Genomic DNA, 26682 nt, shown 5'->3' on the forward strand with positions numbered 1-26682 from the left:
CCAATTTTTTAATCTTTGTGTAAGACACATCACAGGGGTACAAATGCACAAATAGCCCTCACTTAAAAATCTGGAGAAAAAGCATTCTATTTGTAGTACTTAAAGTTTTCCAAACTTAAAATTGAATCACCAACTAATACATTTAGTACTTTTGTAAGAAGAAATAGATATTGTAAATGAGTGTTACAAAAGTTATTTTAAAAGGGAGTTATATTTTTTTCCTTCTATAACAATCAGATTTTTATGAAGTAGTTCAACTTCCTGTACGTTGAAAGGGGAGGTCGTTGCAAACAGAAGAAAAGATTAAGGCTTACCGTGCTGTTATGTAAATATGTTCTGGATATCTACCTCTGCATCATAGGACCATGTGTAATGCAAAACAACACCCTACTAAACCCAATATTCCATTTTTAACAGTGGTCAACACTGAAGTGTTTCAGAAGACCCCATAAATCTCTGGAAATGCAGGTAATTGCCCAGTGCCATATGCCAAGAGAAATTTCTTCCTGGCTCTGACCACTCAGCTTTGATGCATGGACTGAAAACCAGTATTATCCTAGCTAGTACTCTTGCTAATGTGGTTAATCTTTACAGACTGTATTATTTAACTTAGTGAATCATACAATTTAAACCTCACCGCTCGACTATGGGCTGTATACAAAAATTCTTCCTATTTATTAGTATTCCAACCTTCTATTGTTATGCAAGATGCCAAAATTGTTCTTTATTGTAGAAGGACGCTGGTGAGTCAATAGTCCTTAAACCCACTTTTACCTTATTCTCCCTCCATTTTTGAACTTGCTGTTGCTTTTCCACATGATGAAGCAGAACAAGTAGTTATTGAAGTCTAGTTCTGGATTTGATTTTGTAACAAGAACATATTGGAGAATTCATCCATTCTTTGGAGGTCTGAGACAGGGCCTGCTGTGATACTCACATTGTCATTTTACTACTAAAGTCTAAAAAAAAAAATCGGCGCAAAGAAGCAAATACAAAATGAGATTAAAAAGTAAGTAACAGTAGCTGGCTGTCACTCTAGAATAATATTTGCTTTAGCAACCCCGAGTTAATGAGTAGCCCATGGCTATATGATAACCATTGTCTTCCTTGAAGATTAGACTCCTTTTTGGACAGGTTTATCTCTCAATATTTTTACTTCATGTCCTGTGCACTCCACCCACATTGCTAGTCTCCAGGGATCTTACGGAAACAAGCCATGGGGATAGTTCCTGTAAGCAGCCACATTATTACTTTCAGTGGGAACATGGATCCAATTTAGATTAGTTGTTCCCACAGCTGTTTGGTCCTGCCTCAGGATTTTTTTTGCACATAAAAGGTCCATATACTTGGGCATACACTAGCAAAATGATAAGAGGGCAGTCAGCTTCAGCTAGACTCTTGGAGAAACTTCATCTTGGCAATATCCTTTCATAATGATGCGATATTTTTCATCCAAAAAATACCAAAGCTAGGATGCGTTATCCCTCTTATTTTAGCTAATACAAACCAGATCTACTTCACTGTTTGGTCAGCAATACTAAACAGGTGAAATTAACTGTCCCTCCACGTCGCCAGTAAAGCTTTCTGTGCCTTTTTTAAAAAGCATAAGATTTAGGATAGTGGACTGCAGAATTAAGAAGAATGGGGGAAAAGAAATACTATCTTCAGATTTCACTTTGCTAGGAACGAAAAGCCCTGGGTGGATTTGGTTTGCACATGCAGTCTGGCTCCCCCATTACAACAGCCTTTGACCTCCTCCAAGCCTTGTGTACTTTTTCGTAGCTCATTTAACAGATGTCTAGTTTGACTTCTAGAGTATTTGACTGATATAATAAGAGCAGCAAACATGGAGCAGTTACTAAACTCTAGTTTCAAAGGAAACGGCACAAGACACAACTTTGCACAAAGTTACACATTTCAGCCTAATCGTATTTCCTTTCCCATGGCACTATCAAATCAAGCCCTGCAGAAATCAAATGTTCTCTCCCACTTGGGTACTGTGCAATCCACAAAGGGTGCACTGATATGGTAATTAGGTACCCTCAAGTTCAAATCTCACATCATTCAGAAGACATTAGTGTTTCTCCGTCTTAGCCCTTGAGACTGAGCAAAAGTATCTTTTGCCTGACTTGTGATACCATCAAATTGCATACGCTGACTTTTGGCATAACTAGGGCTAGAACCTTCATAAAGTCACAGACCCAAACAAGCCACATCCACACCTTATAATAAAAGTGTGCTAAGTCCACAAGTAGAAGAAAATATTACATACAAACCATGGGACAAGAACTATTAGCCTAGGGATTAAAGGGCAGGCAATAACGTTTGCAGCCACAGGCAACTGAAAAGTCACAACAGCCAGACACAAAACCAGCATACTGTGATACCTGGGTAGCATGTTGCAGGCATCTATTTGCAAAATGTGACGAATCAGGCCACAGACATTTATCTAGATGAACGATAAATTACTCCTTTAGGTCAGGCATGCACTGGAATTCCCCAGATTGAAGTTTTGTGCATTTGTTTTGACAGCTCCAGTTCAATTACAAACAGTGATCCTACATAAGATACTATTGTGTGCAGTATTTTATAAAACTATAAAGGTCTTAGTAATAACGGAAAATAATTATTATTCCTTTATTATAGCCAGATGGGAAGTGACAATGAATGTGCTAGCAAAGTTTTATTACATTTATAAGCACATTCCTTCTTCCTATATTTGCTTCCTCTTTGCTCAAATTCTACCTGCTCAATCTCACAGCAATGGCTGTTCTTAACGCTGGGGACCATCAGCCTGGTGATCTCTCACACACACTCTCAGGTTTGTTTCCAAAAGATTTTTTTTATATTTTTTAATTTTTTTTTAACCACTTGTCATTGTGAGAGTGCTTTTCCACACAGACTGTCACATCAAGTTAAAAGCATGAATCTGAATTGTATCTGTTAAGACACACTAAAAACTTCATGGAACTTGTCATTCAGAAGTTAAGCAGCCCTCACGTTAGCTTAATTCATGATGCCCACAGAAATATTTAACACCCATTTATTTTACTTTTTTGACTTGTCTCAGAAACACTGCGGAGAGCTGACACACCCTAAACAAGTAGAACCTATGTGTTGAAATGACACGATCCTTATAATAAAGTTCCTTCCTTCTCAAGAAATTTTTGACAATTAGAAAAAGAAGAGCCCATTTTTCAGAATAAAATGTTTAAACATGGGAATTTAATGATCCACTAAATAAATTATTTTATTTACTTAGGAAAAAGACTACATACATTTCCACTGAAAAAACAAACCAGTAAGTGATTCTGTCCTGCAAGGTGGTGGATAATTATATTGCATGTCCTTCATGAACTGCAGAAAATATTTCTCCGTTAAGAAGATTACAAATTTCAAGCACTCCCAACCAGTCAACCTAGTAAATTGTCACTCTAGCTAAAACCAAGACGAACTTGATTTAAATAGAGGCATTGATTCTATTAACAGCAATGAGAAAATGCAAGTCTGTGAACATGTAAATCATATTTTGCCCACCTGGAAAGTTATACCACATAGAGCAACATCTGCCTACATTTTAGTGGATAACTGGGCACATCCTGCCTGAAACAAGCATGGAAAACATTTATAAACACTAAAAAAGAATCCAACAAAACAAAACCCACCACCTTATAGTACTGTGTAAAAACAGGAAGGCCACCCTTTCAAAAGTAAACCAACCACTTTGCCTATAAACTTGCAGTTAAATACCTAGCTGTACATGACAAGAATCTCCCCTTTCATAGATGAGTTTTCATAGCACTTTGCTTCACCAGCTCAAGCCTCAACAAGCTCAAGTGACTCGGGCCAGTACCTTCATATTCAGCAGGGTGGGGCAAAAGAGACAACCTCATTACGAACACTCTAGGGTTATAAGAATGCAAATCACCAAATTCAGCATTTTGAATAGCACCCACAACTCAAAGCTAAAACCTATGCTATGCCATAAACCATGGTAAAAGCCTATTATATGCCTAATAAGAAATATTCATAAATACATCTGAAAAAAACTGAAATTTCAGGTTAGTCTTCAAGAATTGTTTATAACCAACAGCACCACAATAATCAAGTGAGGAAGGGACACAAAAAGAACAACTACTGTTAGATGGCCATCCAGGAATACTGTTCAGAAGAAACAATACTCCTTAATGCCTGAAAAATCAAGCAGTAGAGGGGCATCCAACAGACCCTCTACTTTACAAGATTAAAACAAGAACTGAAAAAAAAAAAACCACCATTGATAGTCATTAGGCTGAAGTATCCCCTTCGCTATTTCTTCTGTCCATCTCTTGCCAATCAGATTTCTTCCAAACCTCAAAAATCAGCTAATTCAAAAAATGGCACTATCTGGCCACAACAAATGGGAGACACAGACGAGAACCATCAATACGTCAGAACTGCAGGTGAGCACATGCACCCCAACCAGAAACTACAAATGAACCAAGAAAGGCTGGCTCACAGAACAAAAGACAAGACAACATTGGAAGGGATTAGGTATATCTGAGGATCTGGATACCCTAGACCAGAACCAGCAAATACTCCCCTTTCTAATCTCTTTCCTTTCCTAGAAGGGATTCAGAATACCCTAAATAGCAAGACCAGTTCCCACCAGTGGCTTTTTGAATGTATGCTGGTCATCTCCTTAAAAAGCTACTGCCCCCTGCTAAATCAGCCAGTGAGATTTATCTGACTGACACGAAGCTGTAGTACTAACGTGGTTTTGTTCAAGACAGTCTATTAACATAAGCGAGAGATACGAGTAGGCCCAGAAGCTTTTTCTTTCTTCCTCAAGTACATTTGTTGGTCTAATAAAAGTTATTAGCCCTCACTACAAACTCTGTCCCTTTCTATATCTGATGGAAAGCAGTCACACGCTAACACTTCATTAGACATGACAATCATGAAAGTTACAGACTGGAATTCCAGCAACACCCCCATATCATCAGAGAGAAGACTGACTGAAAAGTAAGCTATTTATCATTTATCACACCTGACACAAACTTGAAACCACAGAGTTAATTCTGTAACCCGAGACCATCTGCAAAGTAGACACAAAACACCTCCTTGTAAAAAAACGTCTCTATCCAGTTTTGCATAACCTGTTAAAATACAGTATATGGAGCAAAGCCTTTCCTGAACAACTCCCTGCTGTTCTATGAAGAACCATACAAAAGAAATAAGTTCTCTAAATTAGGAAATTCTAGACTGAAGAAATATTAAGGCTGTAAAATAAAGCCGTTAAAAAAACCCAAAACAGTCTTGAGGTCTCCTCTATGCAACCTGTTTCACACAAATTCTGTGCTTTATGTATAAATACTAGGAAACTTCTCAGGTAAAAGTCCCAACTATTTACACATTTCATTGTAGAGAAGGGACAGCAGTGATCCAGTCACTGAACACTGATGATAAAAAAAAATTCAGTTAACACCCTGAGCAGTGGAGAAAGAAAAAAGACAAAAAAAAAGGTATTCAGGTATATCCTGAAGGGCTCAAGTTAACAGACCTGGATCATTTTGAGTTTGCCCTAACCACCAAACCCCATAAGATGCTTGTTAAAAATACAGTTTTCTGCATGCTTACATTCTAGCTTAATGGATTTACTCTTTGAATTTTCAGAGTAAGAAGGAATTTGATCTATGACAGTCATTACTGTTTTTATTCCAGTTTAATTTCTGACATGCTTCAGGACCTTGAAAATTGTATCTAAATTCTAATGTGTGTTCAATGCTCTTTTTCCACAGTCAGAAACAGAGCCTTGTGGATTATGCGAAGAACTTGCACCCTGACCAGTTTCTCTTGGCTGGCAGAATAAAGAGAAACCGACTACAGACAGAACTGACACTTTTTACCCTCCAAATGCTAAAATTATAGTACTGCTGTTCACCTATTTACAGTTACTCTCATCATCCTAACTCCAAAATTAAATTCTTCAGAATTATTGCACACTGCCTCAGGAGCAGGGAAGGTCCTAGAGTGGCACTGTTTGAAGCGCTGGAACAAAGTCATGAAGCAACAGCTCTTCCTTAAGTAGTCTCACTGATATAACAGTTTCCAGTAATGTTATAAACAACATGATTGCAAAAATAAATTTTAAAAAACCCACATTAATTCACTGTAAAGCTTAGTACAGTAAAGGACACAGCCTAATTGAATTTTTTTACTGCATAATAAGATGGGTGAAAAGATTGCTAAGGAGGGCATTTAGAAACTGAACCGAGCAAGTAAGTTTCACAACCTTATCACTGATTGTAGAAGGCTAAACATGGGTTAAAAATGATGCACAAGATTACTTCAATAGCATTCCACTAGCAGAGACAAACATTAAAGTTGTTTAATAGGTCAGCAATGATTGCAGAATATGCAGATCTGACAACACCAAGTTCAAACTTGTATACACAGCTATCTAAAAATTGCAGTCTCTTATTAATTTTACTCTTTCAAGTATGCTTGCTCTGGGCCCACATCCAGTAGATGTAACAGATGGAAACTGCCAGTGAAATATGGCAAAGCTATGTAGGCCATCATGCGTGAACCAAGCTTCCTGAAAACTCTCTTGAATCAGACTGCTGGATTCAGCCAGGCATCCAAAATACCTTCACATTCACACCAGGACAGAGCTAGCACTTTTCTCAGGTAGATGACACCTGATTTAGAGCAAATTACAAATTCTGACTTATTAATAAATATCCAGTTCACTGAGAGTATATTTATAGTTTAGCCATAAACTGAATGTAATGCAGTAGGACAGCAACTCCGACAGTGCTCTCAGGCCATTACCTGCTCCAAGATACCAGCCTAGTCGTAGCATCTCCTATTTTCAGATATTCTGCAGCTCTTCCAAACAGTTCAAGACACGGGATACATCATCAGAAAATCACTAATTCTTTGCAGAGTAATTAGCACTAATAATCACATTACTACATGATTACATTCAATTGATTTAAGTCCTTGCTACCAACAAAAAGAGTGGTCCCTAAACTTTACATTCTCACCAGCTCAATAATGCTATTACCGTTATTCACGTAGCTACACAAATAGGCTATAGGAGCTCGTTTAGCTGAAAACTAACCTTAGGAGAGGAAAAAAGAAAAAGAAAAAAGGAAGAAAAAAAGACATTTGTTTTCAGTCAGATGAGCATTTAAACCTATCAGCCTTCCAGAATACTGACGCTAGCACAAAGGAGAAGAGAGTAACATGCAGAGACACAAGGAAGGAATATTGATATACTTTTAGAATGCTCAACTCTTTTTTTTTTTTTTAAGGAAAGTAATTGTTCATTTTACTTTAGGAACCTTGAGATCGATCTATTCCTTCTTGCCCCTCAATAAAATCCTTGTTGGATGAAGAATGCTCGCGTAAGAACAAACCAGCATTCACGTGCATTGTACTGACCAAAGGAAAGTAACTGCTTAACTGATAACAAATTCTGTGGTTTGCTAAATAACACAGGTTTCAAAACACAAGATTTATTCGGCATTTTCTCCAAGAAATCAATAATTAACTATACCAGGACACTACAGGGAGCAAGGCTCTGCAGTTATTTTTTGTTTTGCATTACAGCAAAAAAGCTGTAACAGTGACAATCTCACTAATATAACCAAGCACTGTCAGAACCAGAGACAGATAAGGGAAAAAGATACCTGAGAAGTTTAAATTGCTCTCATCCAGTCCTGACTCCTTTTCTACGACTACGATAGCCCTTGAAACTCACGTTTCAAACTAATAGCACCCTTCCACTACTATACTAATGAATATTACAAGTTAATATTTAATGGAGATATTCTTTTACCTGTGGACTATGTTGTACTAGTTGTTTTCACAGCTAACTTCTGGCTTAGCAGAGGTACTGCTCATATATATGAAGCAATATTGAATTTTCATAAGTAACCAGTGAACTGACAGACCTAGATTTATCTGGGGAGAACAACCTGGGACCCCACAGGTGATGTTACACCTATAAACAGAAGTAAATAAGGAAAATGTGAATATTTCCCTGCCCAACGGGACTGGACATGTCTGGCTTACAGTTATTTTCAGCTCCCTCAAAGTAGGGAAAATGGCCTGTGAAGCCAAGAATTTGCAGGGAATGTAATGCAAGGGAAACACCTGTTGTGAGGTCAGTTAAAAAACAGAACAAATACACACACTGTGCAAGCTGTGAGACATTGCAGCAGAGTTTCTAGGGGGAAAACTCCCTTATAAAGGCAGGAGACTTTCTTCAGTGAAGATGACTGAAGGAAGAAAGGGGAAAGCATTCCTTATGGCTACAGCAGCTGAAGAACTTCCAGTGTCCTTCCTTTTTATAGAAATATTTGCTATAATTAGGAAGCTTCGCACAGTACCTAGAATAAAAATCATTAGCTACCTTTTTCTATAAAGGTCTGATAGGCAAAGACAGCAGTACTCTTCTTGGTTCAACTGTATTATGCACCAGCCAAGCTGACAGATAAGTATGCTGCGTAATTTCTCACTGTTCCCACTACAAGATGCATTCCTTACAATTAATGGACATGATGATCCTCATGGGTCCCTTCCAACTTGAGATATTCTAAGATTCTATGATAGCGCATCCTGTTCAAAAGCAACAAAGATTTAGTCTAACAGCTGAAAAATTAGCATATTGGATTTTTACTGACTCAGAACTAGAACACGTGTGCTTTTTTAACATCTAGTCCTTAGTTGTTCTAGCTCAAGGCTAGGATTTCTCTGCATAACAATATTACTCATATTTCACCACAGCATATCTTGAACTGGACAGTGTCTTAAGGCCTTATGAGGAAATTTCTTAAAGACACTTCCATAAATGCAGAATGGAAGACAGCAAAATAGCTGTATGTGTGACTTTTCTTCTAGCCTTCAAAATCACTGCTGGGATTATGTGGCAAAATTCTGTATCCAAAACAGGTGGAAAACCTGCTAGCTGTATTTTAAGTCTCTGACAGTTATAGCTAAATAAAATAAATGCATGACAGACAGGCCTTCTGTTTGTTAAAAATCATCAGTATAGCATATACTTGAAAAGACTGAATTTGCATAGTTACTGTGCTGTTTCAATACAACATACTTTCCAACTACCTGTCCTGGTCAGATGAAGGCTGTGCAAGGCAGCGTATATATGTGGTATTTATAATGAATTAATTGACATTACAAAATAAAACTTGTGTGAAGGCTATTTCATCAAATTAGACCTTCTTCAGTTTACAGCTGTAGCTGTTTGCTCTATCTTGCAGATCACAGAGCACCTGAGTAGAACCAAACTCATCTGTGCTATCTTCAGGCACAGATATTCTGATCAGGAGTTTGCTTCTTTCTTCTGCCATCTGTATTTTCCTCATCTTTCTAGGCCAGTTGCTTTTCTAACTGTCCTCAAAGCTGAAGATGTGGGATATGCGAAGAAGATAGCCTTCAATCATTTTTAGGCCCTCTTTTCTAAGTCATCAGGGCAACACATGAAAGAAGAGGTAATCGAGCATTGGATGGTGCAAGGTCTACAACTTAAAATCTAAAGACAGGAGGAATCCCTAGTGCACACAGCCCCTTCTCTTTTACTTCACTTACACTCTAATTAAGTCTGGGAGAAGGAGCTGTGAATCATTGTCAAGTCACTATAAGGCACAGAAAGGCAGAGAGATAACGCACTTGTGTGAAGTTAACATGCTCCCATAACTTATTTCTTACTGACATAAATCACCCCCTCCAAGAGCTAGACACCCTGTTGTCCAGAAGAAAGAAGCTTTATTACACAACAGAAGTTTTGCATCTAAAATTTTATTTTTAACAAGCCGCTACATGCTGCGGTCTTCCTTCAGAAAGAGAGTCCTTAGTACCACACTGAAATCAAGCCATATGGATAAGGGCACTGGTACCAGAAGTGAAAGGACTGGACACCGCAGCTCACAAGTACAAGAGAAGCTTACACTGATCCTGGAATAACATAGTCTCCTGCTACAGGGAAAAATATCGCTACACATTCAACAGAAAATAATCTTAATTGAAGAATTTAGAAGTAGCATTTCACTTCTGAAGGATGTAGAGTTTTTCTTGTGCTCAGAGGTGTTGAGGTAAGAGTAAAGAGGGAATGCCACCAGTTTATGGAAAGAGAAGCTTTCTTCCAAAAAAAATAAAAAAATGAACGATCTCCCCCCACCAAGGTCCTTTTTTATAGGGGCTGGTCTACATGCTGAAGGCTTTTCAAGTAGCCTGTACAAGGCTCTCCAGCATATTTCTGGAGAGGTAGTTTTTTTTCCCAGTTTAAGATGCATCTACAGAGGTGTTTTGCCATCACAACTGTGTTAAACTGTTTCAGTTTTCTTAGTTTCGATTATAAATGCCTATTAGCCTGCTAAGCTACAAAGTATATAGTACAGATGTAGCCCCAAACTATGTTTTGTGTTTAACAGGTAATTGTTGGTGAAATGATTTGTTTCTCTCTCCCCTTTTTACATAATAGTTCACAATCCTCCTCTATTAGGCAAAAATGTGTTACAGCATCAGGCATTGCAGCTGAGATTAAAAATAACTGACACTGTGTAAGGTTTACTAGTACCATTAATATGTTTTACTCCTTTTCAATTACAAATTTTAAAGCAAATGAAAAAGCAAGTTTCATAACTGAAGGAACAATGCCTGCCTTTGAACTTCAAGAGCAGATCAATGCTATTTCAAACACAAAAAGTTTGTAATCTCTTCCAAAGAGGGTAATGTAGATCTCTGTCATGTGTTGGTGACCAAAGCAACTAAGCTCCACTGATCTCTAGTCAAAATTGCACTGAAAATATATCCTATGTACAACAAAAAAAGCTTAAAATGGCCTTTTTTTTTTTTAAATAGAGAGAATGCACTGAAGAAACCACAGTCTTCCACCAATATCAGTATTAAGGCTTATGTTCAGTCGAAGGGTAAAAGATACCAACCAACCACAGAAGAGCCTTTGGGCTGCGCACTGTAACATGCCAGCAGCCCATTTTTTTTTCAGCTTTCTTCCCTAGGACTTGGATGGATTTTGAAACACTTGACTGAACAGAAGGCAGCATCCAGAAAAGTTTTGCTGTGTGACCACATAAGCCTATAGCTGTTTGTTAATCCGTAATAAATTCACTATTGTTTATAAGCTTCAGCTTCCATTTTTTGTATATTAAGCACTCTGAGGCGATCGGAGACACTTGGGCTGCTGCCCTTTTTGGTATGATTAGAACTTATCCACCCCCCGCTTTCCAAGACTCCACAAGTGAAGGGGAGGACCAGCAAGGAATAAAGCAGATCTAAGTCTAAATCGTCTACGGACAAATGCAATACGAGCTTGAAGGGTAGAGATCTAGAACAGAAGCAACTGTTACTGCTGCCTAATTTAACACACTTGCGCTTGAGGTTAATTTCTCAGGAATACAAAGTTAAAAGACAGAAGTTGTTTCTCATACCAAATGTTAAGAACACACAACCACTAACGCGAGACATACAAGAAAGGTTCTTGTGAGCAAGTATATAGAAAACAGTAACTGCAAATCAACATGTTACCAAAGCAGTTAGGAATAAGAAAGATCACGGTACTTTTCTTAGTGGTGACGCTCATTTGGGAAAGAGTGACAGCACCAAGAAGCAGACCAATACAATTTGCTCTCCAGAGGCCCAAGACACAGACAGAAACTGACGGTTTGGTTAATGAGAGTGACTTGTTTTCCTACTGTTTCTGCAGGTTTTTTCTGCAGCCCTTCCCTTCTCACACAAGAGATGCAAACAGCTGAAGTTTTCACTGAAAGAAAGGCTGAGTGACATTACCCAAACTTTTGCCCTGGCAGATGAACGTCCTCAGTTTCTTTTCAACAAACAAGCAAGAAGGATGTTTTCATTTATACACGCAGTTGCTAACAGCAGCCATAACTTGGACAGAATAAGAAAAGGTCCCTCAGGCCTTCTACCCGTTCCCCCTTCAAAATATCAATGCTCACCCTTCCTGCCATAACCCTCCCCAATATTCACAAATAGAACTTGCAAAGTTTTAAAGGAGAAAACATTAAGAGCATCAGTGGGACAATAATGGGTTTGGTCAGGCAAGAAACGTATCAGGAAATAGCTGAGAACAAGCAAGTAACACACAAATGACTCAGGATCCAGTCCCATTACAATGGGGAAAACAGGCAAGTCTTTTTCCACACATGGACGGATCCACCCACTTCGGGTAAAAAAAAAAAAAAATACGGAACAAATGCCAATTTTTTCATAGCAACTTCAAAAAGCCCAAAATATTTTTCACAAGAAAAGGGGCATTTTAACATATCAAAAGTTTGGCTAAACTAAACTTTGATTCTTTTCTGCTTTACAAAAAAATTCACACAAAATAAGCACAACTGCACAAATGAGGCATTTTGAGTCATCCAAATGTCTTGCATGAGTCCTGGGTTTGACTTTTCTTGTAATTACAGTGTCACTTTGACACTTCAGCTTTTACTTTTTACAAAGTAAATATAACAGACCACCTCTGCTTTGTGGTTGTTACGAAACAAATCAAAACAAGCTCGTTTTGTATATTTTCATTAAGACCATGTAATAATAGAGTGCATCCCTCTGACTTAAAAGACGCAAGTGTTGCAGTTTGTGGCATATGCCACATGCCCTTCACGTGCCACAAATACTGCATTTCCACCACTCAGCCTGCTGGAGGGAAAAGCCACCCATCAATATCTACCCCACAGATATTCAGCATTCACTCCATCAGACTGAGGGGTCAAACTTATAGCAAAGCATAAGTATTGATAACTGGCTCAAGAGTCGGCCATATCTAGTTTGAAGGTAAGTAACAAGTGCCATGCTTTCACCATCAAACAGTTCAGCTGCAGACTAAAAGCATCGCACACACAAGTGATCCTTCTAATACACCACGTCTAGCAACTGCAACAAAATAGTTTATTTTGCATTCTAGGCGCATCACATTAGAAAAGGAGGAAACTTAAACGGTAAAGATCACATTCAGGAACTGGATGAAACTCCTATAATGAAGAAACTAAGGGCAGCAAGTTATCACTGCAGTACTGATTTTGCTGAAGCATAGACCTACAGCTCATGTGATTTTGAAGCATAATTATTCACAGTTCACCTGAGTGTAGGTCGCCAGCACAATCCATGCAAGAAGTAACCAAGTTTATCTTGCTTGGGATACTGGTAGCATACCAGGTCACTCCCATCAACTGCACCTCCCACTCCCGCACTGAGGTTTTCAGACGTAAAACCAACAGCAAAGCGCATTCTACCTTCTGTCCCTATGTAATTAGCACTATTAATACCAGACTATCCAAGCCCCCTGGCGTGGCTCTGATTTGGCTTTAATCTCTGCCGAGGTCTCTTCTTCCTCTCCACAGAAAGCCATTTAAACCTTGGCAAGCCTTTCGTGTTAAAGCGACGTTCTGTCGCAGAGGTATTAGCCCCATACCGTACCGATAAGAAGCACGGAGACCCGCAACGCCTGACCTCCCTAAAAAAAAAAAAAAAAAAAACCAAAAAAGGAAGGAAGAGTTACTTTTCTCAGAGAGCGACCGCTCGGGACAAGGCAAGGGCTCCCCTGCACCTCTTCCTCCCCTCGAGGGCAGCCTCTGCGCGGTCCTGTCGCCTTCTCTAAGGCTTCCTCTCGCTGTCACCGCAGGACACCGCTTGTCACCTCCACGGCGGATAACTGATTAGTCATTTGCGCCGCCCGCGGGGCGCCCCTCGCGCGCCCAACGGCTGCCCCAACGGCTGCCCAGGAGCAGGGAAACCCGCCCAGGCGGTAGCCGCTCCGGCGGGCGCCGGCCCCCCACTCACCCCATGAGCCAGTCCATGGCTGGGTCCCCGCCGCGCCGGGAAGCTCCCGCCGCCGCCTCGCCGCTCACCGCCCGCTCATGGGGGCCGCCGCTGCGGGCGCGGGCTGCTCCTCCCCTGGCCGGTCGCTCGGTCGGCCGGTCGCTCGCTCCCTCCCTCCGCCGCTGCCCGGCTCCGGCTGGGCGACGCGGGCGGGGCGGCCGCTGGGTCCCCTCCTCAGCCTGACACTCGCGCACTGGGGCAGCCGGAAGTAAACACACGGCGCTGGCGGCCGCCAGCCGCCAACCCGGAAGCGGCCCCCCGCCTTCTCCGCCCCGCCCGACCGCCCCACGGGGCATGCTGGGAAATGTAGTCCGGGAGCCGCCCTTAACGCTCTCGAGGCCTGGGGGAGCCTGGCACGCCTCCGTCCCCCAGGGGCTGAGGGCAGCGGAGCCCATCGAGGGGCTTCCTCCTGGCTGGGGGCTGTTGGTCCCTCCAGCGTTACGCAGGTCCCCCTCTGGGGGGATTTCAGTGACCAGGACTGGGCCTCGGCGCTTCAGTTCTTGCTATGCCAGTGTTCCAGTACCTAAAGGGGACCTACAGGAAAGGTGGGGAGGGACTCTTCATCAGGGAGTGTAACAGTAGGACGAGAGGTAATGGTTTTAAACTGAAAGACTGGAAATTTAGATTAGATATTAGGAAGAAATTTTTCACCGTGAGGGTGGTGAGACACTGAAACAGGTTGCCCAGAGAGGTTGTGGCTGCCCCGTCCCTGGAGGTGTTCAAGGCCTGGTTGGATGGGGCTTGGAGCCACCTGGTCGACTGGAAGGTGTCCCTGCCCATGGCAGAGGGCTTGGAACTAGATGATCTTTAAGGTCCCTTCCAACTCAAACCATTCTATAATTCTATGCCACAGGCTCCCTGAGGGGAGCTCCGTGTCAGGGCCCCCAAGGTAGGACATGGGCTGGCTGCCTCCTTCACCTGCCACATTCTTTCCACTGCTGGTTGCGCCTTGTGCTCTGGAATCTCCTCTTTGACTCAAAATTTTTCATTTCTCAGTTCCTCTAATTGCAAAAATAACCAACCAACTGTTAGCTCCACAAAACCAGACAGGACAATACCTGCCCACTCCCGCAGCCCAGCACCACACCTCTTTGAGATGGAAACGATCCTAACTGTTTTAAAGAGAAGTCCTTTCTGTGCAAATCATTGAGGAGCAGCATTTCCAAAGGCTGTTCCAGTCCAGCAGATGTCCTCTTCACCGATTTCCCCCCATCAGCAGCACCTGCTTAGGTGAAGATGATCACAGAGACAGATCTGCTAGGGGTGATCGCATGCTTTGGGCATGTATATTAATTAAAAACTATTTGTGTTATAGGAGAGTGATGGCTACTTCATTGGACTCCCTGCAGTCACCATCTTTCTGAGGAAGGACTGTCTTTCAGAGGCTGTTTGAGCCATCATCTTCCTCCCCTGCCCTGCTTCCTCCACCCCACTGTGCCGGGGGCATGCAGGGCCCTTCCAGCCCTGTGGTGCTGTGGGTCTGGGGGTCCCCAGGGCCTCTCATCCCAGAGGGATGTGGCCCCGCTCGTTCAGGTCTCCAGCCATCACACTGACTCCAACGACAGTTTCAACGGAGTAGTGTTATCCTGGGGCTAGTAATGTATTGCCAGGGGATGTCACAGGGGTGATTTATTAAGAACGAGTCTTGGTTGTGGTTGTTTTGTATCCCTCTGTCTTGAAGAAAGGCGGTAGAACTATTTTCTATTAAAAAGCATATAACCGTCATTTTTGGAACTGACCTTCCCTCTGAAATCTGCCGGGGATCCCTTTGCACGACACATAACTGCTTTATTTTGCCATTTTGCTCTAACAAAACTTCACCCCGAGAATTATTTGGGTATCCAGCAGTGTAATGTAAGAAATGGAAGACCAGACCTTGAAAATGTGTGTTGTCTGTGTTCAAACTGAGTATTTTCCTTTAACACCTACATTTTATCTCTTAATTGTTTATAGTTTTAGTTATCTTTGCATTTAGAAAATGTAGCAGAGGATAGGAAAGAGGTGTCTTGCAGCAAAACCGCGCATACTTTACTGAGCAACTGGGACGAGGATTTTTTACAACGTTTAAAATACCATATCAAACCATCTGCAGAAAATAATTATCCTTTATGCAGACACTTGATCTAGTCATTATCTGCAAACATTTGAGAACAGATGTCCCTCATTTGAATTATGTTTTCTTGTTGCCCTTTGTTACGAGTATTTTTGGCAGGGCATTTGAGGATGAGCTCCATCCAATTTTACTGTGGGGTGCATTGTACGAGGAGTAGGGCGTTTGGTCATATGACCCACATTTTAAAGCAGTGATGACTTCTGATAGAATGAGTTTGTCATGTCAGATTAGCTGTTTTCCTCCTGATTGTATCAAGGAAAATATATGGCAACTGGCACTAGGAGAATTATTGGTGCAAAAGAAACTCAGACAACAAACATCTATTTCATTAATCTTTTGTATTGTACCTTCCAATGGCACAAGGCATTTATCTATACCTCACCTAAGGTGATTATTTTATCATTTTTTTCCATTGACAAATTGACATTACACCTACTGCTTTTTTCCTTCTCCCCTCAGCCCCTGGAAACCCCAGAAGTCCCTCTGGCAGACTGGAGCATTTCACATTCATCCCCATTCAGTCAGGTCCCTGCGTGAGCAGTTCTGAAGAGCAAAAGACGTGCCAACCCAAGAGCAGTCTCCAGTGGTTGTCCTGCTACTCCCCTTCTGTTTCTAAACCCTCTAAAAAATTCATTGCAGCCATTATTTGTTTGACAATAGCAAGCCTGGCAGGCCGTGGGGCTCTTTTGTGCTAAGCCCTATGCACATGCATAAAGAAAAGGTGCTCCTTGTTCAGCGCAACAGGCTTGCTAGACCCTGTAGGACATGAATATAAGGTGCTTAACAAGAGGGTTCTTGGCATACAGATGTGCTAGGAAGTGCAGAGGATCGGGGAGGTTTATAATGCTTGACGTTGGAGGGTTTTGCATCGACTCTTCCCTGGATTACTGTCCCGCAGCTTACTTGTGTCTAACAGGATTTAAATCACAAGATTATTGCCAGACAGTCTGGACAGAAGGGCCAGTCCACTCTGTGGGCTTGTGGGATCTGAACTGTAAGGCTTTTGGCCTGGGACGCACTGCAAGGAAAACTGCGTTCGCTCACTCCTGTCCTCCTTGTTCTGCCACCCATGTCCGTCCATGCCTGGCTGGCACAAGAGGACCCCAAAAAAGTGCATGCCCTGCTCCTCCTGGCCTCCAGGCATAGGGTGGCTTTGTTCCCAGGTGTTCCTCAGCAGCACCAGATCTTTTTGGGAACTGATGGGAAGCTGAGGGTGACCCCATACAGACCAGGCCACAGGAGTTGGGGCAGACAATCCTCTCACATGAGCATTTGGCAGTCGTGTAAAGCTCTGCAGAGCTCAATATAAAAGCCAAGATACACGGCAGCACGGACCTGAGGGCTGTCCCAGTCTATCAGAGGGCTCAGCTAGGTCCCATAACCCCTGAAGAGAGACACTGCAGTACCGAGACTGCCTCAGCACTGGCTGAGAGCTGCCTTGGAATAGCAAGCCTGAAGGTTTCCTTCCTTATTTTTCCCTCCTGCGGTTCTCATGACTAGATTTGTGCAAAACAGGATGTTTGATAGCAGCGCAGACAACGTCTGTCATATATAGCTGATTTTCACATTGGCTTTTCAGTTGGCTTGCTTTGCCAGTCTGGTAATAAAGTAGTGACACAGAGGGCAAGTGGCTATGAGGAAGTAATCAAGGCACTGGTCTCTCTGCAACTCTGTCCCTTTACTGCCTCTCTTTTTATTGTCATTACCTCCTGCAGCAGGAAAAGTGCAACCCACAGGTGGGCAAATATCGTCTCTCACAGCCGAGCACTAAGGAGTGGGAGTGAACTTTGCTCCCTTACTGGCTTATTGCATCAGAAACACCTGGCCCTTCTTCACCACCTAATATTTGGTGTGGGGCCAAGTAGCCTCATGTCTGATACCTTGAAAACATCTTTGCATGTTCCCTCTTCTCTCCTTAAGTGGCTGTGGTAGTGCTGAAGGAACAGGCAAAGGAGGAAAGAAAGCATTGCTCAGGGCTGTATGAGTTTTCCTTCTCTTGATTTGGAGCAACATCATTCCCATGGAGCGTATCTTACCCTGGGCAGCTGAGAAGCCTCAGCAGGCAGAGAGAGGTGAACCCGTTTGCCTGGCTGAGATACTTCCAGTGGGTGGCAGAGAAGCAGAGCAGGTGATGGCTGCCCTGATGTACAGGGGGTGTAACATTTTTCAGCAAGCTGCAAATCTGCTGCTCAGATCTGGGTCTTCAGCAACATCAGGAGATACACCCTCACTGGGAAGACGTGGCAGATTGGTGGGCTTGGGATCAAAATGGTGTGTTTCTGAAGCTCTGAATGCGACACTGGCTCTTTAAGTCAAAAACATCCACATACTCCTTCCCTGAGACAAAACGTCTTTGTCCCTGTGCATGAAACATATTACAGTTCGAATTCCTGCAGAGCCATTAGAAAAAGCAAAGTGCATGAGTCTGACAGCGTGGGCCTGCCTGCAATTCTGAATGTGATTATTAATCATGCTGGATATTAATAACAGCATCTCGTCTTGGTTGGAACATTTGATTTTTTTATAAATAAACACTGTGAGTGGTTATAAATATTGATTGCTGCCAGTAATAGTAAGAAATTGTAGATATAGTCTTGCAACAAGACAACCAATGCTGCCGAGGACCAGATTGGAAAAAAAAAGGGCATTTTGGGTCCTGAACTAACTGGGAAATATGGCTTTTATTCAGATGCCTGAGAGGGCTGAAGCTTCAGGGAGGAGGGCTGAAAAAATCTGTCCTTGGGGGGAGTCTGCATTTCCAGGGATGTGAACAAAATTCAGTCTCTCTCTCCTAGTCACAGAAGAATAAGAAGTATTAGGCATTTCCTCTTTCAGACAACAACTTATGAGTGGATGTTGAAGCACGAGACTGGTGGTGACTGGGTTTTATTTTTCCCCTCGCTAATTAGGTATTACTGAGCAATGCCTCCCTCACGCCTCAGCTTCCACATCTGGAAAATGAAAGAAACACTTCCTTCTGCATCAAAAGTCTTGTGAGAGCCGATGTGTAAATGTTCGGAAGCCTTCATTGCTTAGGAGTGGTCTAAATCAGGTGGATTTCTCTGTTCTCCCAAGGAGGGAATACAAAAATTATGCTACAGTGAATTGAATAATAGCCAAGAGAGTTTTAGTTTCAGCTGGGAAGCTTAGGAAATGCTGGTGGCCACCCATGGGGTCAATATGCCTAGGCTGACCTGCATGTGTCAGAGACCTCTCTAAGCCGGATGAGTGTGGGTTTTCTTCTGTCCCGGCGCTGGCGATACCACATTGTTGTGGACAGGCTGTAACCAAACCCATGCTCTTATTTGCCTGACCAGCACTGGCCAATTTGAATGGCCCCTCAGAAAGGGGAAGCAGGAGCCACACACCACCTCCCTCGTAGCTTGCTGTAGTTGGTGCTGTGTTTCCTTACTGATAAACTCTTCACCAAGCGTATCTTATCCTACTGCCTGTGTCAGGGCAGAGAAAAGGGTACAGGGTGAGAAAAAGGAGATATACTTTTAAGTCTAGAGAGGGATATCTTCTCAATGTGGTTGGCTTACAGGCTAACTGCAAACAAAAGGTGTTGCAAGTAAGCCAGGACTTGCCCATCCCCACTGGTTTTGCAGGAAGACGGAGACAGTGCCGGAAATTGTTTGCATTATTTTCCTAATGCTGTATCTCTCTCCCAGATGGCAAAACTCCCCCTAGGCCTCCACCTCGAAAAAAAACAGCAGGCAGCAAAGAGCCTGTAAGTCTGTTTTTCAGTCCTGGATGCTTTTAACCAGTCCTTGATGTTATTTGTAAAGGCAAAGAACAACTTTCTGGCATGTCTTTCCCTCTGGTACAACTACACATAAAGCAGTTCACCATGTAGCCTCTGAAGTGACCTCAGAGCCTGTGCCACGTCTGCCACCAGGAGACGGGCAGCCCATCTGCACATGCACGAGGTGCTTCTCATGCAGGCCAGAGTTTGCCCCCCACAGCCGTATGTCCAAATGGAAGCAGCCCTGGATTTGCAAGCCATGGGGTGACGGTGAGACTCATGTACCAGGATCATACCCATGGGTTTGCTTTGCAGCTCCTGTGCGGAGCAAGCTGTGAGCCCTCAGCCTGCTCACATAACATGGGGGAGAGCAAGCAGTGGGCTGGATCCAGCCAGTCGATCTGTGCCTCCGCTGCTGCTGAGGTCATGGAGTGGGACAGGGGCTCAGCATCCCACTGGCACCGTCCAGCCCGGCTCAGGATTGGTGCCTGCGGTACAAATGCGGTCTCCAATGGCTGCATTAAAGTGTTCCCAGCCCCCACCGATTACAAAGGGTGCCTAACAGAACAGGAGTCTGTTTGTCTGCCCTGCTCTGCACAAACAGTTGCTTCTGTAAATACATCTCACATGAGCAATTAGCCCTGACAATAAAGAGGTCCCATCTCTGCCGAGCGGTTCGGGGAAGCTGCTCTTTCACCAGGCACCAAGGACAAGCTCAAACAGCTAGCTCTCCCCATGCACCTGCCTTCCCAGGAAGACCACAGGTCTGGGTCTTCAAAGCATCCCTTCCTTTCTCCTCAAGCCGTGTCGGCTTGGAGTCAGTGCCTTGGTGCGACACGGGTGACGCCACTGTTCTCAAACCAGCCTCCGGATGATAACTGAGCGCTGAGCAGCGTGGGGCTGTGCACAGAAGGGGCACACATTGCTCTTCAGCTCCTGTGACACCCTGGGGGCAGGGAGGAGTTATTTTAAGGGCGCAGGAAAGATTATGCTATGAAATTGAAGCTGGCTTCCACTGTGCTTGGAAACTACCCAGCCTAGCTCAGCGGCCATTCTTACCACTGACTAAATGCAATTGTAATTATTTCCCCTGTCCCTCCTTCCTCACCTCACTAGCATTTTTCTCCTCTTTCATCTTGCACAATTAAAACCTCAAACCAACCCAGGAAAAGCACTAATCAGTTATTATTCATGCATACTTGCAATGTCAGGTAGAGGCCTCAGCTGGACAGCAGGGCTGCCCGTGCCAGGCTCTGGTCATTGCAAAAAAAACACAAAGAGAATTATTAATACCAAAGCCCTGGAAGTCCTGGCCCCACATCTGGAGGGGAGAAGTCAAATGTGATGAGCACATCACAAGCAGCGTGCCTCAGTGCACAAGCCTCTTCTCCGTACAGTGTACTCTGTGCTAAAAAAAAGGGGGAAGAGGCAGGGCAATGTGGAGGGGACACAATCACCCCTGAGTGTCAGGCAGCCTGCTGCCTGCTTTCTGGACTGCCCAAGGAGGGCAAATCCTGTGTCCCACATTGTTGTCGTGGAGGGAAAGGGAGCTTTCAGTAATGCTGCTGCTTTCTTTTATTTCTGGCCCTGCCGCATGAACTCAGTTCGTGTTCTCTAAATCTTTCCAGCAGTGAAAACACCTTTCTCTCTTTCTTTCTTTTTTTTTTCTTTTCTTTTTTTTTTTATAGGGGATAAGAATTGAGGCTGAAGTGCTCCTGTGCTGCTCTCACTTGCTCCTACGCTGGTATCACTGGAGGCAGCTGCAAGAAGATCACCAGTCTTGAAAGTCTTGTGCGAAAAAGAAAAAATGGTGACACAGGTGCTTGTTAATGTATTTTGGAATAGCAGAAACCCCGAATTTGCTTTACATTGCTAACACCTATGCTAGAAAAATCTCTTTTATTTTGCCATATTTGGAACTGGGCAATAAAGCTCTATTCCTTGCCAGCGAGGTGGAGCAAGACGCCACTGTGATCCCTGGTGCCAGCTTGCTGTCCTGCGGGCTTCACATCCCAAGAAGACTCAATGGCACCATCTGATGGCCATAAGAAAAGCAAGCAGTAAAAGCTGTTTGCTCCTGGAGGTGGAGTTGCAGGGGAAGATTCATGTGAAAACTATTCCCAACCAGTAACACGGTTTCGAGCTAGGCACAGATGGGGTAGTGGTCTTGCTGGAGAGAAAAGGAGGCTTTGGGAGGGGGTCGGGAGTGTTGAGAGGTGGACTTGTTTGCTCTGTGTGGTGGGAACCCTCTCCCCTTCCTCACTTGGCTCCTGGAGCACCTCTGGAGCAGGTACATGGGAAAGACAGGTGAGCAACAGACAACTTGCAGGGTGCAACTGGGAAAAAATGTAGTGTGCTGATGAGGCTCCCCTAAACCAGCTCAGGGCAGAGTGCACAGTGCCAGAACTGGTGTGCTGGTAGAAACAAAGAACCCCTGCCAACACAGCCTGGAGACGGGCGCGCTGAGCTTCTGCTGGGGCTGCTGAAGAATGCATGAGTGGCCACATGAGGCTCTGTTGATGTAGACCAATGAGGATTCTTTTGTTAAGTGGCATTTCATTGATTTTTTTTCTGTGTATAGGTAGTGTTGATTTCTCTAGCAAACACTGTAAACGAAGGTCAGGTCTATTCCTTATCTACTTTGCAGCATTAGCAATGGGAGGTGACCTGTCCTCTTTCTTCTTTGACTCTGACGACCGCAAGGGCAGTAAGTGCACAGAGTCAGCTAAATTCTGGCCCCTGCTTATGGTAACGTGCTGCTACATGAAATCCAGGAGGGTAGGGTGAGGGTCAGAAAGCTTTGCCCAGGGCAATTTCCTCAGATGCGTGGGGATCAAATGGTGCCATGACTGGATCATCACCTAAAAAAATGCCAGTGGTTGTTACCATAGATCCATTATTCATGTACATGAAACCAGCTGAAACAACTCCTTGGAGTTTGAAGAGATGGTGTCATGAAGACATGGTGGTATGGAAGGGCACCCATTGGTCCTTTCATGAGATCAGGCCTCTGCTACAAGGTGTGTGTCCCATCTACAAACCAGGGCTGCATGAACAGTTTTTAAAGGAAGAGACAAAACCCCCTGTGCTGGACACACCAGGACTCTGGATGAGTGTGGAGGTCTCCTCAGGGTATCCACAGGCTCCAAGGCTCTGTTGTCCACAAACCCACTCAAAAATGAGAGACTTCTGCCTGCTAGCCCTAACCCGCCTCCAGGGAAATACACAGCCACCACCAAAACCCCTCTTTGGAGGAGCTCTGTGAAGGCTGCTGTAGCAAGACATGTGTTTTCCTCTCTGTTCTGATGGCCGCTTCTTCCCATGGGCTGCCATACTCAGAGTTTGCCTGGTCAGAGCACCAGGCGGTTGTTTGTCTGCCTGTCTCTTCATCTGGCTGTTGTCAAAGGCAAGTCTGCCTCCTGGGTGGAGCTGATAGATGCAAGGGAGGGCTTGATCCCGGTCTGCTTCTGGCAGACAGCACTAGTACTAATGTTTGCGATGGCTCATTAGTCATTTATGAAGTGTACCCAGGCACCTGAAAGTCTTCGTGCAAATACGGGGGGAGCGAGGGAGCCCGTTTTATAAGGAGTCAGGCAGCAAGTTGTTTGCTTCATACCTAGGAAAGGAGCCCAGAGCAGATGACGTGGTTTCTGCCTGTAGCTCCACCAGTCTTTTGACTCCCCAGCTGCCCAGCGTGGTTCCTCACCCTGCCACCTATTTGCTCGGGCAAGGTGGACCTGAATAGATGGGAGAAGCAGCCCAAGGGGTGCAGGATTGTCCTTCGTGGATAGCAGGATGCTGCTGAGTTGATCATTACCATAACTGAGTGCTCCCCAGCAGACTAACAGGCTTATCTGCTTGTGCCACCAGGGTAAGTTCACACAGAGATGCAGTTACCTGTTTACAGGTTGGTACAAGTCATGCTGACAGCTCTGCAAGTGTGGGAGAGAGAGAAGACACTGCTGTGGGCACAAGGCCCTTCAAACAGTCCATGCCATGGATGAGCAGAGACCAGGTAGGCCTGGTTCCCATGCAAAGCACCAGGCTTTCCCTCCCTTAACCTGCAGCCCTAACCTGGAGGAAAAGTCCTCCCTTCCTCCACTGAGGAAGATGGAGAGAATGAATAAAGCGCAGTCAGCCACAGCAAACAGGTGGTGCTGGCCAGGCTAACCCCCCCATCCTTCTCACCGCGGTCCCACTTGCTTTTCCCTTAACTCCCAGCTCCAAGGTCCCTCAGACAAACATTCCTGGAGGCGGTGGAGGAGAGACAAGGAGAGGAGAGACAAAAAGGTTTCCTGAAACCAAAGCCCCAAGAGGGATGCATAAGAGGCATGGATCAATATCTGCGCTTCCGAGAGCCTCCAGACTCCCTGGATCAGCTATAATAGAGGGGTGAGCTCATTGCTAATAGCTCTGGTGGGTGCAAGAGCCAAGGGCAGCCAGTCTGTATCGGAGAAAGGCTTGATATCATCTCTTTGGCTCTGGCAGCAGTGCTGCCTGGTGCAGGTGGCAGCAGGAGGATCCTTTTTCATTAATTCTCTGTGCATGGACTCTTTTTTTGGTGAGGAGGGGGATCAAGGCTTGTCTTTGGCTGGGTACTATCGAATATGCGGTGGAGCTGGCGAAACCACAGAGGTTATCTGAGCTAGATGACTCCTTGCAGTAATCCAGGTTATCTTGCTGGCTGTGTCCCCTTTAATCCACTCTGATATAAAAATACCCCAAAGAAGGAGGCTTCCCCTACCTGAGGAGGTTATTCTGCTTCCTAAGAGATCTCTGTACTCCACCATCAGGAGTCCATCAGGCACCTGAGCTTCAGATATTCCTGTTGGCTGCCTGCTCCTGCTTTGCCTGGCGGGGTTTGCCTCCCCTGTGCCAGCCTTGTGCCCAGTGCTGCAGCATGGGGAGCCAGGGGAGCATGGCGTACAGGATTTGCAGAGGAATACTGAATTTTCCTTTTTTTTTTTTTTCCCTCAGGAAAAAATAGCAACTAAGAAAACTCTTCAGAGCCGAAAGCACTTCAGGAACCCTGCGTGACCCAGGGGACTGAGGCCTAAGGGGGGAGAGGGGAGGGTAGAAAGTTTGCAGTCCTCTGAATGCATCCCACTGTGCTGTTCCAGTGACATTAGGGCCTCAGCTACGGCCCCCACAGGCACGCTTAATCAACCAGTGCCTTCAACCTGAAGGAAATTGCTCTTCTCCTGTCTCTGACTTGTCCGTACCCACTGTGCCCCCTTCTCAGCACAGCACTCAGGGCTGAATCCATGGCTCTCTTGGCTCACCCCACAGCAGGGATAAAGCGGCACAAAGCCCTGGGTACCTGGGCATTTTCTCAGGGGCTGCATGACCAAAATATCCTGGTCATCTGTGACAGTCTGCCCCAGAAGCTTGTAGCCAGTGAGAGGCAGGCATGCCAGGTGCTTGCGGGGAGCACCTCCTGCACGTCCTGGCCCTTGTCCCTAATGGATGGCCTGTGCAGCAATTAACGGGGAAAGCAGGGCAAGGGAGAGGCAGCCCTGGCAGCACGTCGACTTTATGATGTACTTTTGCTTGGCATCAGCAAGGTCTGAGGAGTGTCTCTGATGGGGGAAGGCTAATGCTCCCTGGCTGGAGACGAGGCCGTCTGGTCCTTGCTCGGGGCACCACCAAGTCTGCTGAGCAGCGACTGTGTGGAGGCTCCCTTGGCCTGAATGCAGGCGCTTCGTCACTCTGCTGTGCCTGGGGGATGCCGGGGCAAAGACGAAGCCAAGCCTTGAAGCCAGGCTGAAGGAAGCAGCATCCCTGCACATCCTGAAGTGATGGTCTGAGCCAGAGTATTGCTGCAGAGTTTCTCTCAGCTCCTGGTGTTGGGGACTGTGCACGTGGGTCACAAATGGGACACACAGTCTGGAAGGCAGTGGGGTCCTGTCACTGACCTCTCTTGCTGATGAAGAGGACAGGCTGGGATGTCAGTAAGGGATTTTTGGGGTGCAGAGCAGGGTCTCCTAAAAGTGTAGAGGACTATAGCATCTTGTACAGCCATCTGTCAGCAGCCCAACACTTGGTGCCTTGAGTTTGCCAATGCCCCAACCCAAACACAGTCTCCAGTGGCTTTAGAGATGTGAAAGACTTGAACCACAGGGTTCAGGTGAATGAAGCAGGACAGATGTGGCTCTTCGGAGCACATGGAGCCCTTCCTTTCCCCAGTACCATGTGTGGCCAGTGTGCTGGAGATAAGATGGGAGCTGGACACTGTGGACACCAGAGCCAATGTGTCCCTCCCAGCCAGGCTGCAGGAGGGCAGGTTGCTTGCAGAGACATTGAGCCAGCATGGCCTTGCTGTTATGCAGTAATTGGCACCTGTAGAGTGCAAAAGATTTCAAAGCTGAAGCATAGAGGTGGGCACCTGCCCTTCCTCATGTCACACAGCATGGTGCAGCCAGAGCCAGGCTGAGGGCTTTTGTTGCACCGTGGGCTATTGCCTTGCAGACAGCTTTGCCCTCCAGACTTTTATCCTGCATCTGTCCATCATAGTGTGTGAACAGCTGCTGGCCTTCATCTCTCCCTCCTTCTCCTCTGTCTCCTCCTCCTCCTCCTCCTCCTCGTACCAAATGCCTGCAGTGGTGCTTCAGCATGCTTGCAAAACGGGGTTTGTCGAGCACCGAGCATCGCCCCGAGCGCTCCTGAAGGAAATGAATGAGGGTAAAGTTCCTTTCCCATCGCCTGGTGTTGCACAGACAAATTTCGGTGGTTTACAGAACTCTCGAGCTGCCGGGAGCTGCCACTAGAGGTTGCTCGTATGCCTTGCTGCAGGCCGGGTCCTGCCAGGGCTGTGGGGTGCTGCGGGGCCAGGGCACGGCTTTTGCTCGAGGTACAGGTCGAGGATTTTCTTCCAGCCCTGCTCAGAGCCCGGCTTTGAGGCAGGTGCCAGGGAAAGGTGTCCTACAAACCTCTGGTTTGGGCCACTGATGGCCCG

At 44.9% G+C, this 26682-nt stretch overlaps 1 protein-coding gene across 2 annotated transcripts in view; it reads right to left on the reverse strand.

Annotated features, from left to right (window-relative positions):
- The window catches only part of MOB2 (MOB kinase activator 2), a 121294-nt gene extending 107227 nt beyond the window's left edge, over nt 1–14067 (reverse strand). The window contains exons 1-2 of one of the 2 annotated variants that reach the window (XM_074585681.1): nt 13831–13974; nt 13550–13687 (exon numbers count right to left, since the gene is read on the reverse strand). Coding sequence is in view for 1 of the 2 variants with exons in the window: in XM_074585679.1 (XP_074441780.1) it covers nt 13831–13847 (17 nt within the window). In the remaining variant the exon portion in view is untranslated. Of the gene's footprint in view, nt 1–13549; nt 13688–13830 lie in introns of both variants that reach the window. The other variant, XM_074585679.1, reaches the window with a different exon arrangement.
- Nucleotides 14068–26682: the final 12615 nt, after the last annotated feature.

This window comes from Larus michahellis, chromosome 4 (assembly GCF_964199755.1).
Source record: "Larus michahellis chromosome 4, bLarMic1.1, whole genome shotgun sequence".
Taxonomy (NCBI): Eukaryota; Metazoa; Chordata; class Aves; order Charadriiformes; family Laridae; genus Larus; species Larus michahellis.